This window comes from Myxine glutinosa, chromosome 5 (genome assembly GCF_964187855.1).
Source record: "Myxine glutinosa chromosome 5, kmMyxGlut1.1, whole genome shotgun sequence".
In the NCBI taxonomy this organism is placed as follows: domain Eukaryota; kingdom Metazoa; phylum Chordata; class Myxini; order Myxiniformes; family Myxinidae; genus Myxine; species Myxine glutinosa.
Genome location: NC_136265.1, coordinates 143,310,692 through 143,329,237, shown reverse-complemented (window position 1 = coordinate 143,329,237; position 18,546 = coordinate 143,310,692). Strand labels below are relative to the sequence as shown.

The window sequence follows — 18,546 nt, the reverse complement described above, 5'->3', positions numbered from 1 at the left end:
TTGCAGGCAGATCTTGTGCGACCTGTAGGAATATTTGCGGGACAGGGCCCAGAGAGAGCTGGGGGGGCAAGGCCAGAGAGGAGTCGGTAGAAGATGGAAAGACCACCAACCTGCCTGCGGTGAGTGAGTGAGAGGCCCTTGGAGTTAGCTTCATCGTGGGAGATTCCAATGATTCTGAATGCTTTGGTTTCAACAGCGTGAAGACGAGCTAGGTGTGAGGCAGGAGCACCAGCCCAGAGGGGAGAGCAGTATTCCATTGAGCTGCGGATGAAAGCCTTGTATGTGGTGAGGAGCTCAGGTGTGCCAAGGAAGGACTTCGCACGACGGAGGATGCCCAGTCGGCGACTGGCTTTGGAGGCCAGATTTGAAATGTGGTTTTCCCAGGTAAGATCATGGCAGATAGTGAGACCCAAAAGCTTGAGTGACAGAACTTCTTGGAGAGGATTATTCAGAAAGTGGATGGGAGGGTTGTCCAGTCGGTCTTTTCGGAGAGACATCGTAAGAGTGTGAGATTTGTCAGGATTGAAAGACATGTTCCACTTGTTTGCCCAGTCTGTGATTTTGTCCAGGTCTGCAGAGAGTGAGGAGGCAGCAGACTGCCGATCTGAGGGATGAAGAATGGAGCGACAGAGAGTAGAGTCATGAGCAAAGAGATACAGAGGATTTTCAAGAGAGTCAGAGAGATCATTGATGAAGACCAGAAAAAGCACAGGGCCCAGAACACTGCCTTGTGGAACTCCAGCCTGAACAGGAAGAGGAGATGAGAGAAACCCATTCAGGGCCACACGTTGACTACGACTAGAGAGGAAGTCCGCCAGCCATGCGTGGAGATTTCCATGGATACCAAAAGAGGAGAGTTTGGTGAGCAGAGCGGGGTGCCAGACCGTATCGAAGGCACGTGATATGTCAAGGGAGACTGCTCTAATTTCCTGTTTGGCATTGAGGACCTCCATCCATTGTTGAGAAAGTAGAAGCAGCATGTCCAGAGTAGAGTGTCCAGGTCTGAAACCAAATTGATGATCAGAGATCAAGCCATTGGAGAAGAGGAAAGATTTCATATCTGAAGCAATGATGGATTCCATGACTTTGCTGATAATTGGGAGAAGGCTGATTGGTCTGTAGTTGCTGGGATCTGTTTTTGCACCTTTTTTGTGCAAAGCGGTGATGTTGGCAGATTTCTAAGCAGATGGAAGATGACCTTGAGCAAAAGAGAGGGTGAAGAGAACAGAGAGAGGGAGTGAAAGAGCGGAAGAACAGGATTTTAGGACCCGTGGGCTGATGCCGTCAGGTCCAGTTGCAGAATCCGAGTCGAGGGTTGACAGAAACTTTTCCACCTTGTCAGGAGGAAAGGACACAGAGTCCAGGAGCAGCTGGGTACGACTGGGTACGGTGGGTACAGAGAGGGATGGGTTTGGGACACAAGATTTAGAGGCAAACACAGAGTTGAGGCATTCAGCTTTTTCACGTGCGGAGTCAGCCGTGTGGCCATTTGAGGTGAGGGAGGGGATGGAGGGGGAACAAACACCAGAAACAGATTTGACCAGACGCCACCAGGATTTGGAAGAGGGAGACAGATAAGAGAGTTCGGTCCTGAGAACGGAGAGATATTGTTTCCTGGCTCTCCTGAGGGTGGACACACACTTGTTTCGGGCTTTGTGAAAGGAAATGAGATTTCCTTCCGTTGGATTTGCTTTCCAGGAGCCGAAAGCAAGTTGTTTCTGGGCAATAGCCTCACCACAAGATTCCGTGTACCATGGACGGGAGGAAGGGTATGACAACAGAAGACGAGATGGGATAAATCTGTGCATGAGAGAGAGCAGTTTGCTTTGGAAGAATTCCCAGGAAGAATTTATGTCAGAGGCAGTAGAGATGGGAGACCAGTCCTGATGATTGATGGCTGCTTGAAGACCGTACCATGTTGGCCTGAGTGAAATGCCAGACTCGTCCGCGCTGAGGAGGCTCTCTGAGAATGGTCAGAGAGATGTCCACTTTAACAAGCACATGATCAGAAGAGCCGATTGGAGCAGAAGAAGAGCAGCAGACATTTTCAGGAAAGTTAGTCATAACCAAGTCCAGAAGAGAAGATGCTCCGTTGACTGAAATCCGGGTCGGGAAATTGACAGATTGTGTCAGTCCCAGTGAGTCACAGAAGTCCTTTGCTGAAGAGCCATGGCTGGTGAGAGAGGTACCCACACCCAGCCAACTGGCATGGTGACAGTTGAAATCACCACATATGAGGAAGAGAGAGTTGGGATGGGTAGATAGAAGTTGGTCCATATTCTCAGACAGCGAGATGTAGATTGAGTCATCACTGTTTGGTGGACGGTACAACACACATATGAACAAAAGGTGGGAGCGAAGGGGAAGCCGTAGCCAAAGGTATTCCTGGGGGTGAGGTGGAGAGAGGGCAGTGCAGGGCGAGTGAGGAAGAGAGTTTTTTTATAAAGATAGCAACCCCACCTCCAGGACGAGGCTCAGGTCTATCATACCGGAGGAGGGAGTAACCTGGGAGAGATACCAAGGAATCAGAGACATCATGAAGGAGGAAAGTTTCTGTTAAGCAGATCACATCTGGTTTGTCAGAAGCAACCTGTATGGAGAGATCAGACAGGTTTGAGCGAAGGCCCTGGATGTTTGAGGTCCATACTGTTAAGGAAGAGGAAGGGGGAGCATCGGATACAGAACAGGGGGGGGGAGCGGTAGGGTAAGATGTGGAAGAGGAGGAAGAGGTAGGGAGAGCTGTTGAAGGTGTGTCGGAGATTACAGAATATCTTGGAGAAAGGGAAGAATGGGGCAGACAAAAGGTTTGATGGTGATTGGGAGAGACGCAGTGAGGTGTTATTTGACGAGGGGGAAGAGCGAGGCAGAAGGTTGAGGGAGATGAAGGTGAAAGTTGGAAGGGGGAAGAAGCGGGGAGGACGCTTTGAGGGGGAGGGGTGAGAGGGGAGTCTAGGAGGGGAGGAGCGAGGGAGAGTCTCGGAGGGGAGGGGTGTGGGGGGAGATTTGAAAGGAATGGGTGATTGGGAAGATTTGGAGGGGAGGGGCAAGGGGGAAGATTTGAAAGAGATGGGTGATGGGGATGATTTGGAGGGGAGGGGCAAGGGGGTAGATTTAGAGGGGAGGGGTGATGGGAAATGGGATTTTGGGGTGATGGGATTTTGAAAAATGTACGATTAATGGGAAACGAACATTTATTGCAAAATGAGTTTCTTGAGACATTCGAGTCAAAAATACGTTTGAGGACGCTGGAGGGAGGATGGAGTGCTGGAGAGTTTAGGGAATGAATGAAAGATGCACTATAAGAGATGGAATTTTTTTTTGGAATGAATGGATTTGGTGAGCAAGTCGAAAGCATCCTTTTCTAGAAGAAGAAGAAAAAGGTGTTATAGAATATGACAGAATACAGGTCTTCAGGGTTCAGATGAGACATTTTTTAACAACGTGATCACAAACAACGTGGTCGAAGAACAAACGAACAAATAAGAACGAATAAACGAATAAGAACAGAAGGAAATGTTTTTTTTTTGTTTGTTTTTTTGAGATTTTAAAACAAGGAAGTATGGGATGAAAAGACCATGAAAAACAGAGACCGGAAAGTAATTGCAGCGCGATCGGAGAACCGCTGAGACAAAAACAAAGCCTCAAGCCAAGGTCGGACACAGTAGCCTAGTACTACACTTAGGCCTCAGAATACGCGATAAGAAAGACCGACGATTCTGTACACAGGTATGAAAAACCAACGCCAAGAATACTATTAAAGACACCCCAATAGGTACATACAAGACCAGTTTCGACAAAAACACAATTGTGAAAAGTTACTTAACTTCGAAAGCGAGCGCGCATGGACAGCTTTGAAGAGACGAGACCTCCAATCTTGCGCATGCGCATTCAATCCAATGTTGTAATGACAATTACAACTACATATGGGCAGGGTACAGCCCAAAGTGAAGATCGGTTTCTGAGGTTTGGGACATGGATTGTAGGGACAATGACAGGGAGATCAGGAGAAGTGGTGGAAGTATTGGTCAGAAGAAGAGTGGACATATGTTGTGTGCAAGAGACGAGATGGAAGGGAAGTGGTGTGAGAATGGTGAAGGGTAGGCAGGGACAGAAATACAAGTTTGTGTGGCAAGTGTGCCCGGAGGGCGTGAATGGTGTTGGTGTCCTGTTTTCTGAGGAGTTTGTAGACAGTCTCGCGAGATCTCGGAGACGGTGGGAGGGATTTTCGAAGCTCCACACGGTCTCCACGTTTTTCGAAGTTAAGTCTGTTCACAATTGTATTTTGTCGAAACTGTATTTATCTTTCGGTGTGTGAAGTTATTGTGTGCAACTTTGGTCGTTTCTCGGTGTTTATCTTTCATAAATTGATCGTCTGTTTGCCGTGTCGCGAGCAAGGCCTTTGCCGCGTCGCGAACGATTTGAAATCGAAGTTAAGTGATTGTTCCCATTTGTATTTTCGTTAAAACTGTATTTATTTATGGTGTTGTACGTATATTGTGTCCCGACGAAGATTTTTCGGTGCAAATCTTTCATACCTGTATTGAAAATCGTGTTAATTCGTGTCGTGTCTTGAGGCCTTGTACAGTGTACACTGTACAACCTTGAGGCTTTGTTTTTCTCTCAGCGGTCCGTCGTTTGTGATCCAATAACTTTCGTTCTCTGTATTCCCAGTCTTTTCACCCATAGCCTACTTCCTTATGTAAATCGCAACTCAAAAAAAAAAAAAAAAAAAAAACATTTCCTTCTCTGTTCTCATTCGTTTATTCATTCTTATTCGTTCGTTCGTTCTTCGACCACGTGTTTCTCCCCCATTTCCCCAGATAGTTTTCACTGTTATTAACCTTCAATGTTTACACTTTCCCCTCAAGTTATGTATTCCATCATATTTTATAACACCTTTTTCTTCTTCTTCTTTAAAAGGCTGCTTTCGACTTGCTCACCAAATCAATTCATCCCAAAAAAAATATCCATCTCCTATAGTGCCTTTTTTCTACATTCCCTAAACTCTCCTGCACTCCATCCTCCATCCAGCGTCCTTAAACGTATTTTTAACTCGAAGGTCACAAGAAACCCATTTTGCAATAAATGTTCGTTTCCCATAAATCGTACACTTTCTAAAATCCAATCTCACCCCTCCCCTCCAAATCTTCCCCATAACCCCTCCCCTCCAAATCTTCCCCATCACCCCTCCCCTCCAAATCTTCCCCATCACCCATCCCTTTCAAATCTCCCCCCTTGCCCCTCCCCTCCTAGACTCCTGCCTCACCCCTCCCCTCCAAATCTCCCCCATATCCCATCCCTTTCAAATCCCTCCCCTTGTCCCTTCCCTCCCAAACTCCCCCCTCACCCCTCCCCTTCAAATCTCCCCACCCTCATTGCTTCTCAATTTCCCCCCTCTCACTCCCCCTCCTCAAAGCATCCTCCCTGCTTCTTCCCCCTTCCAACTCTCACCTCCATCTCCCCCAACCTTCTGCCTCGCTCTTCCCCCTCCTCAAATAACACCTCATTGTGCCTCACCCAATCACCATCAAACCTTTTGACCGCCCCATCCTTCCCTTTCTCCGAGCTATTCTGAAATGTCTGACACACCTTCAACAGCTCTCCCTACCTCTTCCACCTCTTCCACATCTTACCCTACCCCTCCTCCCCCCTGTTCTGTATCTGATGCTCCCCCTTCCTCTTCATTAACGGTATGGACCTCAAACATCCGGGGCCTTCGTTCTAACTTAACTGATCTCTCCATACAGGTTGCTTCTCAGACGTGATCTGCTTAACAGAAACTTTCCTCCTTTATGATGTCTCTGATTCCTTAGTATCTCTCCCGGGCTACTCCCTCCTCCGGTATGATAGACCTGAGCCTCGTCCTGGAGGCGGGGTTGCTATCTTTATCAAAAACTCTCTTCCCCACTCGCCCTGCACTGCACTCTCTCCACCTCACCCCCAGGAATACCTCTTGCTACGGCTTCCCCTTCGCTCCCACCTCTTGTTCATATGTGTGTTGTACCGTCCACCAAACAGTGATGACTCCATCTACATCTCGCTGTCTGATAATATGGACCAACTTCTATCTACTCATCCCAACTCTCTCTTCCTCATATGTGGTGATTTCAACTGTCATCATGCCAGTTGGCTGGGTGTGGGTACCTCTCTCACCAGCCATGGCTCCTCAGCAAAGGACTTCTGCGACTCACTGGGACTGACACAATCTGTCAATTTCCCGACCCGGATCTCAGTCAACGGAACATCTTCTCTTCTGGACTTGGTTATGACTAACTTCCCTGAAAATGTCTGCTGCTCTTCTTCTGCTCCAATCGGATCATCTGATCATGTCCTTGTTAAAGTGGACATCTCTCTGACCATCCTCAGGGAGCCTGCTCAGCGTCGACGAGTCTGGCATTTCACTCAGGCCAACTGGCACGGTCTTCAAGCAGCCATCAATCATCTGGACTGGTCTCCCATCTCTACCACCTCTGACATCAACTCATCCTGGGAATTCTTCCAAAGTAAATTGCTCTCTCTCATGCACAGATTTATCCCATCTCGTCTTCAGTTGTCATACCCTTCCTCCCGTCCATGGTACACGGAATCTTGTGGTGAGGCTGTTGCCCAGAAACAACTTGCCTTCGTCTCCTGGAAAGCAAATCCAACGTGTGTGTGTCCACCCTCAGGAGAGCCAGGAAACAATATCTCTCCGTTCTCAAGACCGAACTCTCTTATCTGTCTCCCTCTTCCAAATCCTGGTGGCGTCTGGTCAAATCCGTTTCTGGTGTTTGTTCCCCCTCCATCCCCTCCCTTACCTCAAACGGCTACACAGCTGACTCCGCACGTGAAAAAGCTGAATGCCTCAACTCTGTGTTTGCCTCTAAATCTTGTGTCCCAAACCCATCCCTCTCTGTACCCACCATACCCAGTCGTACCCTGCTGCTCCTGGACTCCGTGTCCTTTCCTCCTGAAAAGGTGGAAAAGTTTCTGTCAACCCTCGAGTCTGATTCTGCAACTGGACCCGACGGCATCAGCCCACGGGTCCTAAAATCCTGCTCTGCTGCTCTATCTCACCCTCTCTCTGTTCTCTTCACCCTCTCTTTTGCTCAAGGTCAAGTGCCATCTGCTTGGAAATCAGCCAACATCACCGCTTTGCACAAAAAAGGTGCAAAAACAGATCCTAGCAACTACAGACCAATCAGCCTTCTCCCAATTATCAGCAAAGTCATGGAATCCATCATTGCTTCGGATATGAAATCTTTCCTCTTCTCCAATGGCTTGATCTCTGATCATCAATTTGGTATCAGACCAGGTCACTCTACTCTGGACATGCTGCTTCTGCTGTCTCAACAATGGATGGAGGTCCTCATTGCCAAACAGGAAATTAGAGCTGTCTCCCTCGACATATCACGTGCCTTCGACACGGTCTGGCACCCCGCTCTGCTCACCAAACTCTCCTCCTTTGGTATCCATGGAAATCTCCACGCATGGCTGGCGGACTTCCTCTCTAGTCGTCGTCAACGTGTGGCCCTGAATGGGTTTCTCTCATCTCCTCTTCCTGTTCAGGCTGGAGTTCCCCAAGGCAGTGTTCTGGGCCCCGTGCTTTTTCTGGTCTTCATCAATGATCTCTCTGACTCTCTTGAAAATCCTCTCTATCTCTTTGCTGATGACTCCACTCTCTGCCGCTCCATTCCTCTTCCCTCAGATCGGCAGTCTGCAGCCTCCTCACTCTCTGAAGACTTGGACAAAATCACAGACTGGTCAAACAAGTGGAACATGTCTTTCAATCCTGACAAATCTCACACTCTTACTATGTCTCTCCGAAAAGATCGACTGGACAAACCTCCCATCTACTTTCTCAACAATCCTCTCCAAGAAGTTCTGTCGCTCAAGCTTTTGGGTCTCACTATCTGCCATGATCTTTCTTGGGAAAACCACATTTCCAAGCTGGCCTCCAAAGCCAGTCGCCGACTGGGCATCCTCCGTCGTGCGAAGTCCTTCCTCGGCACACCTGAGCTCCTCACCACATACAAGGCTTTCATCCGCAGCTCAATGGAATACTGTTCTCCCCTATGGGCCGGTGCTCCTGCCTCACACCTAGCTCGGCTTCACGCTGTTGAAACCAAAGCTTTCAGAATTATTGGAATCTCCCGCGATGAAGCTATCTCTGAGGGCCTTTCACTCACTCACCGCAGGCAGGTAGGTGGTCTTTCTGTCTTCTACCGACTCCTCTCCGGCCTTGCACCCCCAGCTCTCTCTGTGCTCTGTCCCCCAAATATTCCTACAGGTCACACAAGATCTGCCAGCAACCCTCTGATGGTTAAACTGCCGAAATCTCGGCTCTCTGCTCACCTTCACTATTTCATTCCTCTTTTCTCCCGCCTCTGGAACAAACTCCCTCACTCCCTTCAATCCCACTCCTCCCTCCAGGTCTTTAAAACAGCTGTTCACCACCATCTCTTATCTTCCCCCATCCAAAACCTTGATCTTTTCTACCCCCGCTAATTCACCCCAGATCCACCTTGTTTGAAATTCCAACTTCTTTCCTGGAAGTCCTGGCAGTGTCCATATGTTTTATACCTCTCCCACCACCCCCTTCCCATGCCCCCCCCCCCAAAGCCCTCGCCCTCTCTCAGATCTCTCGATGTCTCCATGTCTCTCGGTCCCTGCTCTCAAATGTTGTGTTTGTGTCCTTCCCCCTCTCTCCCCATCTTGTCTACCGCTCCCGATGTTATATGTTTTATGTGTCGGTTTGTCTTTCTGTGTGATTAATGTTAGCTCTTTCACGAGCCTCGATCTTGTATACAAAAAAACAAAAACAAAAACAAAAACAAAACAAAACAAAAAAACAAAGTGTGGTGAGTGTGACTAGAGTGAGTGATAGGTTGATGATGGTGAAAATGCTGATTGGAAAGCTCTTGGTGAACGTCATCTCGGGATATGCTCCGCAGGTTGGTCGGAGCGATGAAGAGAAGGACAAGTTCTGGTGTGCGATAGAGAAGCTGATGGAAAACGTGAAAGATGAGGAAGTTGTTGTGGTAGGAGACATAAATGGACATGTCGGAAGGAGTATGGACGGTTTTGAGGGAGTTCATGCGGGTTACGGATATGGTGTGAGAAATGGAGAAGGTGAAAGGATTTTGGAGTTTGCTGATGGAGCTGATTTGTTGATTTGTAATACTCAGTTCCAGAAAGTGGATAATAAGCTTGTTACATGCATGTCAGGTGGGTCGACGACAACCGTTGACTACCTGATGGTGCGTAAGGCGAGATAGGGGGCACCTCCGGGACACAAAGGTGATCCCGGGGGAGGAGGCTGTTTCACAGCACCACTTGGTTCTCTGCGACATAAGGGTGAAAGGTGCGAGGAGAGCTCGGCGGGTGAAGTACCAACCGGGAATGAAGGTGTGGAGGTTGAAAGAGGTGACAGTAAGGGAGGCATTAAAAGAGAGGCTGAGTAGGGTAGAGGATGATGTGGTTGAGCTTGAACGTGGTTGGATGTCAATGAAAGATAGTCTGTTGGGAGCCGTTGGTGAGGTATGTGGATGGACAAAAGGACCACCGAGGCACTCGGAAACATGGTGGTGGGATGATGAAGTTGGAAAGAGGATTGACGAGAAGAGGAAGAAGTTCAAGGAGTGGCAGAAGGCGAAGGGTACGGGAGCAGAAAAAGCAGAGCATGAAAGTTATAAGGCGGCCAAGAAGGCTGCAAAGAAAGAGGTAGCAAAGGCGCAGGAGGCATGTAGGAAAATGCTCGGAGAACGCTTGGATTCGGAAGAGGGTCAGAGAGCGGTATTCAGGATTGCAAAGCAGATAGCGAAAGAGAGGTGTGATGTGATGGGGGTGAGTTGCTTGAAGGATGAAGTGGGACAAATCGTTGTGGACCCAGATGGAATTAAAGGAAGATGGAAAAGATATATGGAAATGCTGTTGAATACAGAGAATGAATGGGATGGCAACATGGAGAGTAACCCAGTTTTAGGACTGGCAGAGAAGATAACTGAGAAGGAAGTTGAGGAAGCGATAAAAGCAATGAAGAGTAGAAAAGCGGGAGGGCCGGCGGGAGTTGTGGGAGATATGTTGAAGGCAGCAGGAAGTTGGGGTGTGAAGAGAATGACAGAGATGTGTAATCTGGTGGTGAAAGAAGGCCGCATTCCAGTGGATTGGGAACTGAGTACCCTCGTTCCTCTATACAAGGGGAAAGGTGACCCTCTGGAGTGTGGCTCGTACCGAGCAATAAAGTTATTGGAGCATGGAATGAAGGTATTGGAAAGGGTGTTGGAGAGGAGTATAAGGAAGAAGGTGAAGATGGACGAAATGCAGTTTGGATTTATGCCAGGAAGAGGAACGACAGACGCGCTCTTTATTGTGAGGCAGTTGCAGGAGAAGTACATGGAGAAGAGGAAGAAGAAATGCGGGCAAGGGGGTTAACAAGGAAGATGCAGAAAATAGGGCAAAATGGAGAAGATTGTCATGGGGACCGCAAGGCAAACCCCCGCTCTAGCAGGGAAAATGGCCTTAAAATGCATGTTGTTGTTGTTGTATTTACATTTTGTAGTCCATTGTATAATTTAAATAAACATAAATGCAAATTTCGCATGTGGAAAAAGTAAGTACACCCTTGGCTCTAATAGGTGGTATTGCCCCCTTTGGCAGAAACAACCTCAAGTAGGCGTTTCTTATAACTGTCCACCAGTCTCTGACATCGACTGGGAGAAATTTTTGCCCACTCCTCCATGCAGAATTCTTTCAGCTGTGCGATGTTTGAGGGTTTTCTTGCATGCACAGCTCGTTTCAAATCCCCCCACAACATCTCGATGGGATTTAGATCCGGGCTTTGACTTGGCCATTCCAGAACCCTCCATTTTATTTCTTTTCAGCCATTCCTTGGTGGATTTACTGGTATGTTTAGGGTCATTGTCATGTTGCAAGGTCCACCTTCAGTTGAGCTTCAGCTTTCCGACAGATGGCCTCACATTATCCTCAAGCACCCTCTGGTACAATGAAGAATTCATAGTGGATTCTATGATGGTGAGCTGCCCAGGCCCTGATGCAGCAAGGCTTCCCCAAACCATAATATTTCCACCACCATGCTTTACAGTTGGTATCAGGTTCTTGTGGTCAAATGCTGTCTTTGGTTTTTGCCAAACATTTCTTCTGGTACTGTGGCCAAATAGCTCTACCTTTGACTCAGCTGTCCAGAGCACATTGTTCCAGAAGTGCTGGTCTTTGCCTCGGTGTTCATTGGCAAACTTTTAGTCTTGCCCTGATGTTCTTTCTGGACAGCAAAGGTTTCCTCTTGGCACACCTCCCATGTAGATCAAATTTGTGCAGCCTCTTTCTAATGGTAGACTCATGCACTTTGACATCAACAGTGGCAAGAACTACATATAGGTCCCGTGATGACATTCTGGGGTTCTTCGAGACTTCTTTCAGCATCTTGCAGTCTGCTCTCGGGCTGAACTTGCTGGGGCGGCCTGGCCTGAACAAGTTGGCAGTTGTTTGGAATCTTCTCCACTTATGGATGATCTTCCAGACAGTCGAATGATTGATTTCAAATTGTTTGGAGATCTTTTTAAATCCCTTCCCAGACTCGTAGGCATCTATAACCTTCTTTCCGAAGGCCTCAGAGAGCTCTTTTGATCTAGGCATGGTGACGCCGCACACTTCAACAACAAAGAGCAAACCAAACTAAATGTCTGTGGTTTAAATAAGACAGGTTCCTCCAAGATCCTCTCCAACGATGTTCTAATCATTTGCACCTGAGCTGGTGCACCTGATTCTAATTTTAGGTATTTGAAGTAGTGACAAGCGTTACGCCTCGGTCCCCTGTCGGTGAAGTGATGTGAGTTGACAAAGTGGAAGACGCAAGGCGGCCATCTTGGATTTTGACGTGGCGACCCAATTTTCAATAGCGTTCTCCCTTATGCGTAGATACACCCACACACCAGATTAGAAGTTGGTACTTCGCTTATTTTTCAAGATATTCCGCTCACAAGGTTCAGACATACATGGCGGCGGCCATCTTGGATTTTGACTTGGCGACCCAATTTTCAATGGCCTTCTTCCTTATGCCGAGATACACCCACACATCAGATTAGAAGTTAGTAGTTCGTTTATTTTTCAAGATATTTCGCTCACAAGGTTCAGATATATATATATGGTGGCGACCCAATTTTCAACAGCGTTCTTCCTTATGCCTAGATACACCCACACACCAGATTAGAAGTTGGTACTTCGCTTATTTTTCAAGATATTTCGCTCACAAGGTTCAGACATATATATGGTGGTGGCCATCTTGGATTTTGACGTGGTGACCCAATTTTCAATGGCGTTCTTCCTTATGCCTAGATACACCCACACACCAGATTAGAAGTTGGTAATTCGCTTATTTTTCAAGATATTTCGCTCACAAGGTTCATTTCCAAGCTGGCCTCCAAAGCCAGTCGCCGACTGGGCATCCTCCATCGTGCGAAGTCCTTCCTTGGCACACCTGAGCTCCTCACCACATACAAGGCTTTCATCCGCAGCTCAATGGAGTACTGCTCTCCCTTCTGGGCTGGTGCTCCTGCCTCACACCTAGCTCGTCTTCACGCTGTTGAAACCAAAGCGTTCAGAATCATTGGAATCTCCCGCGATGACGCTATCTCCGAGGGCCTTTCACTTACTCACCGCAGGCAGGTTGGTGGTCTTTCTGTCTTCTACCGACTCCTCTCCGGCCTTGCTCCCCCAGCTCTCTCTGGGCTCTGTCCCCCAAATATTCCTACAGGTCGCACAAGATCTGCCTGCAACCCTCTTATGGTTAAACTGCCAAAATCAAGACTCTCTGCTCACCTTCACTCCTCTTTTCTCCCGCCTCTGGAACAAACTCCCTCACTCTCTTCAATCCCACTCCTCCTTCCAGGTCTTTAAAACGGCTGTTCACCACCATCTCTTATCTTCCCCAATCCAAAACCTTGATCTTTTCTACCCCTGCTAATTTCACCCCAAATCCACTTTTTTGAGGTGACTTTTGACTTCTTTCCTGGAAGTCCTTGGTGTCCTTGCGTTTTATACCTATCCTGCCTCCCCCCAGGCCCTCTCCCTCCCACACATCTCTCGATGTCTATGCTCTCAAATGTTGTGTTTGTGTGCTTCCTCCCCATCTCTCCCCATCTTCTCGACTGCTCCCCTTTTTATATACTTGGTTTGCTTGTTTGTTTGATTTGTTTGTTTGATAAATGTTAGCTCTTTCACGAGCCTCGACTCTGTATACAAAAAAAAAAGAAAAAGACATATATATGGTGGCGGCCATCTTGGATTTTGACGTGGCGACCCAATTTTCAATAGCGTTCTTCCTTATGCCTAGATACACCCACACACCAGATTAGAAGTTGGTACTTCGCTTATTTTTCAAGATATTCTGCTCACAAGGTTCAGACATACATGGCGGTGGCCATCTTCGATTTTGACGTGGGTTGCACCCACACACCAAATTTGAATGCGGTCCTTCGCTTACGCACGCACGCACGCACGGACGGACGGACGGACACACGGACGGAGGGGAAAACCATAGTACCCCTTTCGCTCCGCGGTGCGACGGGGGACAATAAATGTAGGGGTGTACTTACTTTTTCCACATGCGAAATTTGCATTTTTGTTAATTTAAATTATGCAATGGACTACAAAATGTAAATGTTTCATGATATTTGTTATATTATATCACCTTTATCTATCAATATTGTTGAAATTAAGATCAAATAGCTGTATGTTGAAATATGTTGAAAAAGTCAAAACTTTACATGGGGTGTACTTACTTTTTCACGTGACTGAACATGCACCAGACAGACAAACGCAGATTACAGATAGCATTGCCCTATGGGCTAAGCTGTAAAAATATGGCTGCCGAACCATGTGACCGATGACGTCATCATTTTTTTTTTTAATCGACCAATTTATCCCGAGATCGCACTCAAGAAATTTCATACTGATCAGATAAAGCGTTCTACTTGTAGATTTTTGATGTCACAATGAAGGCCCCTATGGCATCATCATTGACACATGTTAATCCCCATGGGGAGTACTTTACAATGAGCCACCGTTAAAATTCTTCCATGAAGCGGTTTCAAAGATATCGAGGTGCAAAATTTTTTCGTTTTTTTTCCAAGATGGCGCCCGTACCACGTGACCTATGACGTCATAATTATCGTTAAAAAATTCTGCAGAAGGAGGCGCTCCTGTGGTGAAAATTGTGTCATTCGGACAAACAGTGATGAACGTTGTGGTCATGTTTTATTGAAATAGTGTGTGTAGTTTTATTTGGAGGGGGGAGAGGAGGGTTGGGGGAAGGTGGGAGGGTCAAACCTGAACCCACTTTGACCACTGGTAGACTCCCTTACATCCCGATTTTTTTAATGCCATGAACAAAAGTTTGGTCACAATCACATCAGCAGTTTTGGAGAGGTTGTTGCAAGTGTTTACGGACTGACGACACGTCATCCCATAAGCTGCCCGGAACTACGTTACAGGTGAGCTAATAATGAACCGAGTCATTATAATTCATTCATTCATTCGTTTGTTTATGAAGGGGGCAGAGATTCATGTGTGATGAACTTCGGATCAAACGACCAGTCCATGGAACCCAGTCCATGGAACGTATTTTATTTATACAAAAGAGGACCGGATCCTATTTTAAAGAAGACAAAACTGCATGTATTAAACAGTGGGGAAAAATTAGACACTTCAATGTTTGTTGCATCCAACCGTTTTTGGGAGAAACATTAGCATTTTCTCTTATAAGGGGTCGACAGGTCTGGAATCAGCTGTCGTTAACGTTTTCATATAGTTTACAATTTCGAACAATTTCGAGAATGTTTATTTCGATCTAGTTACTGCACAGACGCAAAGCGAAAAGCAGAGTTAAGCATTTGGTTCACTTGTCTGTCTGCATGTCTACAAACGTTAGTTTATGATTGAGAAACAACTTAATTTCAATTGAATGTTATATTTTGAACACGAATCAGAATGTGAATCGGAAAACGAAGTGTAGTTTAGCAGTACCTTGGCTCTGAATTCGACCTGATCGTATATTCCAACTGAGATAATTCTTTTACTCTGTCTGCATATAGTAATGATAAATTATTACACTGCGCTCACTACGTGAAAAGCAGGGTTAGGCATTTGGTTGCGTGCATACGTGTTGCATGCGTGTGGCGTACGTGTCTGCATTTTAAAATTCATTTTCTCGGCAACCGTAGGTCCAATCCACATGAAATTTTCACCATAGGAGCGCATCCACCTGTATAATTATTTTATATGACGTCATAGGTCACGTGATATGAGCGACACCTTGGAAAAAACTTCGCAAGTCTATATCTCTGAAACCGCTCCATGGAAAAATTGGAACATGGCTCATTGCAAAGAACTCTGCATGGAAAATAAGTGTCGTTAATGATGATGTCATTGGTGCCTTAACCCTTTGAGTACGGATGACGTCCAGTGCCGCAACCCGCAAAAAAGTTTTGTGTACAGATGACGTTGCTACACGTCATCGACTATACCTATAAATAGATCGTCAGTATGTGGTTGCATTCCCGTACCAAAATGCCAAATTAATCCCGTTTTATCAAATTTATCGAGGTTCGAGAATTTTGTTTAAATTTGTTTAGGTTGCTGGGGATCCCGGGATTATCCAAAAAAAATCCCATACTCAAAGGGTTAAGTATGACGTCATAATTCGATAGGGACAATGCTTAGTCTGATCAGTTTGAAATTTATTGAGGGTGATCTACACAACAATCATATTAAAGAATATAAATTTATGATGTCATCGCTCACATGGTCTGGCAGCCATATTGGATCAAAGAAAAAACAAAAACCTTCAAAAACAGAAGAGTTTGCTCTCACCAAGTTGACTGTGCAGCATAAGTATTCTATGAATACCATACCATCTAGTTTTATTTATTTTTTATGAGATAATGATTTTAATTATTCCAAACAGGAAACTTTCTGTTTTCAGGATGTCATGGAGGACAAAAACAACAGGCATGAATAACTAATGTATTGTGTTAAATAAGGTGGTGTAGAAGACGCTGCATCAACGGTGGTAAACTTCCCCCAATTTTTTTTTTCTAGAACCTTCAAAATGGTTATTTTACTTACTTGAATTACCGTATATGCTTGAACACTGTAGAACACAAATCGTCTTTTTCGCACTTTCAAAACCCTTCCATTTCACAGTACTTGGACAAAATTTTACCACATTTTACATAATCTCAACAAATCAAATTTGCCACTCGCAGACCCTGCCCATGACCTTTTTCTCAAGACTGCGTATGGTAAGATGTACTGTGAACTTTCTAATTCATAGCAGTGATGAAACTACGATTCATCTCCAGTAAGCAACTTTAAATCGGGTTTTGGGGTCTAATTCAGGTCACAATACAGCAGTGTTGCAGCGTCCTATTTCTAGGTCTCTGACAGCATTTTCATCTTTCAGAGTGAAATTAGTAGTCATTACATCACATTGCACAGCAAAATAAAAAGGTGGAAGAAATCATAACCATCCTGCAATGTTCAGAAGTCTCAAACATGTTAGAAATACTTGTGCCAGTGCAGATGTCCACCTACCAGTATCGATATTGTTCGACATTTCTGAACACAAACCATTGGCGCCCTGCAATGGCAAACGCAAGAAAGTAGAGGTGTAACAATGGTTTAACTGCCCCGTGAATGCTGTCACTTGGCTGTACAAGTAAAAAAGAAGACCTAAAATACATCAAAATGTTATCAAGTTGTCAATTTCAACTTCTCCATGAAAGCAGATAGTAAAAACGTAGGCCTACATTTTTAAGTCGAGAGTTAACTTTGAGCAGGATAGTTAACTTCAAGGGTTAACTTCAAGAGTTAACAGGACTGGAAAGATGGAAAATTCCATTTTATTTGCCCGATAATGGAAGATGAAGTACAATCACTGCTTTCATATCCCCATGATGTTTTCAGTGGGTTGGCCTTTTTGGCATTCCCAACCAAGCACTTAGCTCAGTCTGTTTAGCGTACCTATCTTAGCAATAGCTCATGATTCTCAGATCTCAGGTTCAAAGTCCAAACACTGTTGACTTGTCAAGCACTGATATTTAAATTCAGTTAAGGTATACTGTCCTTATCTCCTACAAGTGATTTTTTCTCCTTTATGAGCCTTAGATCACTGTAGAGAAGTAAAAGTGAGCAGAAATGGCAAAATTGTGAATAGAACACTAAAGGCACGTCAAATGCTCAGAGCTCCAATGTCTCAACCATACCATGATTTTTAACCAGAACTGAGCATGATGCATATGCAGCCTTAATATTCTCCTTTGAGGGCAGGAGGGAGAGAGAGGAACACAAAATAAGGCATAGATTGAGGAAATAGCTTCACGCTGAACCCCATTGGCTTCACACTGTTGAAACCAAAGCTTTCAGAATCATTGGACTCTCCCGCGATGAAGCTGATTGTGAAGGCCTTTCACTCACTCACCACAGGCACGTAGGTGGTCTTTCTGTCTTCCACCGACTCCGATCCGGCCTAGCTCCCCCAGCTCTATCCGTGCTCTGTACCCCAAATATTCCTACAGGTCGCACAAGATCTGCCAGCAACCCTCTTCTGGTGAAATTGCCAAAATCAAGACTCTCTGCTCACCTTCACTCCTTCATTCCTCTTTTCTCCTGCCTCTGGAACAAACTCCCTCACTCTCTTCAATCCCACTCCTCCCTCCATGTCTTTAAAACAGCTGTTCACCACCATCTCTTCTCTTCCCCCATCCAAAACCTTGATCTTTTCTACCCCCGTTAATTTCACCCCAGATCCACTTTTCTGAAATACCGAATTATTTCCTGGAAGTCCGAGCAGTGTACATGTATTTTTTAATCTCCCACCCCCACCCCCTTCCTCCCCAAGCCTTATCCCTCCCACAGATCCCCCGATGTCCCTGCTCTCAAATGTTGTGCTTGTGTGCTTCCCCCTCTCTCCCCATCTTGTCTCCCGCTCCCTTTATTATTTGTCTTATGTGTCCGTTTGTTTTTTGTCATTAATGTTAGCTCTCACATGAGCCTCGATCTTGTATACAAAAAAACAAAAAAACAAAAACAAATAGGCAAGTAGAGGGGAAGTAGTTAATATGAGAGACGGTATAGAGAGGAGGAATGGTAGAGGAATGGGAGGGGAGTGGGATTATGATTTTGGCTGAGACTTCTTGTGCTTACAAAGGCTGAGACTCTCATCTTTTTCTGCCATTTTCTCCCAATATTCACCATCGTATGTGGGTAATGACACGTGGCTCCTTCATAGTCAAATAAATATTAAATAATCCTGTTTTAAAATAAATATAAAGACGAGTTGAAAAGCAAATATGTGCAAAAAGAAATGTCAAGGCACCGTTTCCTAGCAACTTGTGCTAAACCGTTTGTGTTCACGCACACACGCACTAAAACTAGAACGGCACTCGGTAGAGTGCATACCTCTGCCAGGATGAACATCTTCGGCTTTTTATTTCACTGATAGGTGGGATCTGCATGTGGACCTTAACCAAAATTGATTCGGCTTGTTCT

General features: G+C 45.8%; 1 protein-coding gene across 2 annotated transcripts in view; it reads right to left on the bottom strand.

The window, feature by feature from the left end:
• LOC137439678 (zinc finger CCCH domain-containing protein 7A) overlaps nucleotides 1–18,546 on the bottom strand; it is a 200,935-nt gene that overhangs the window by 71,328 nt on the left and 111,061 nt on the right. For both annotated transcript variants that reach the window (XM_068135663.2, XM_068135664.2), the window contains one exon: nucleotides 16,591–16,636. In XM_068135663.2, coding sequence (XP_067991764.2) covers nucleotides 16,591–16,636 — 46 coding nt within the window. The remainder of the gene's footprint in view (nucleotides 1–16,590; nucleotides 16,637–18,546) is intronic.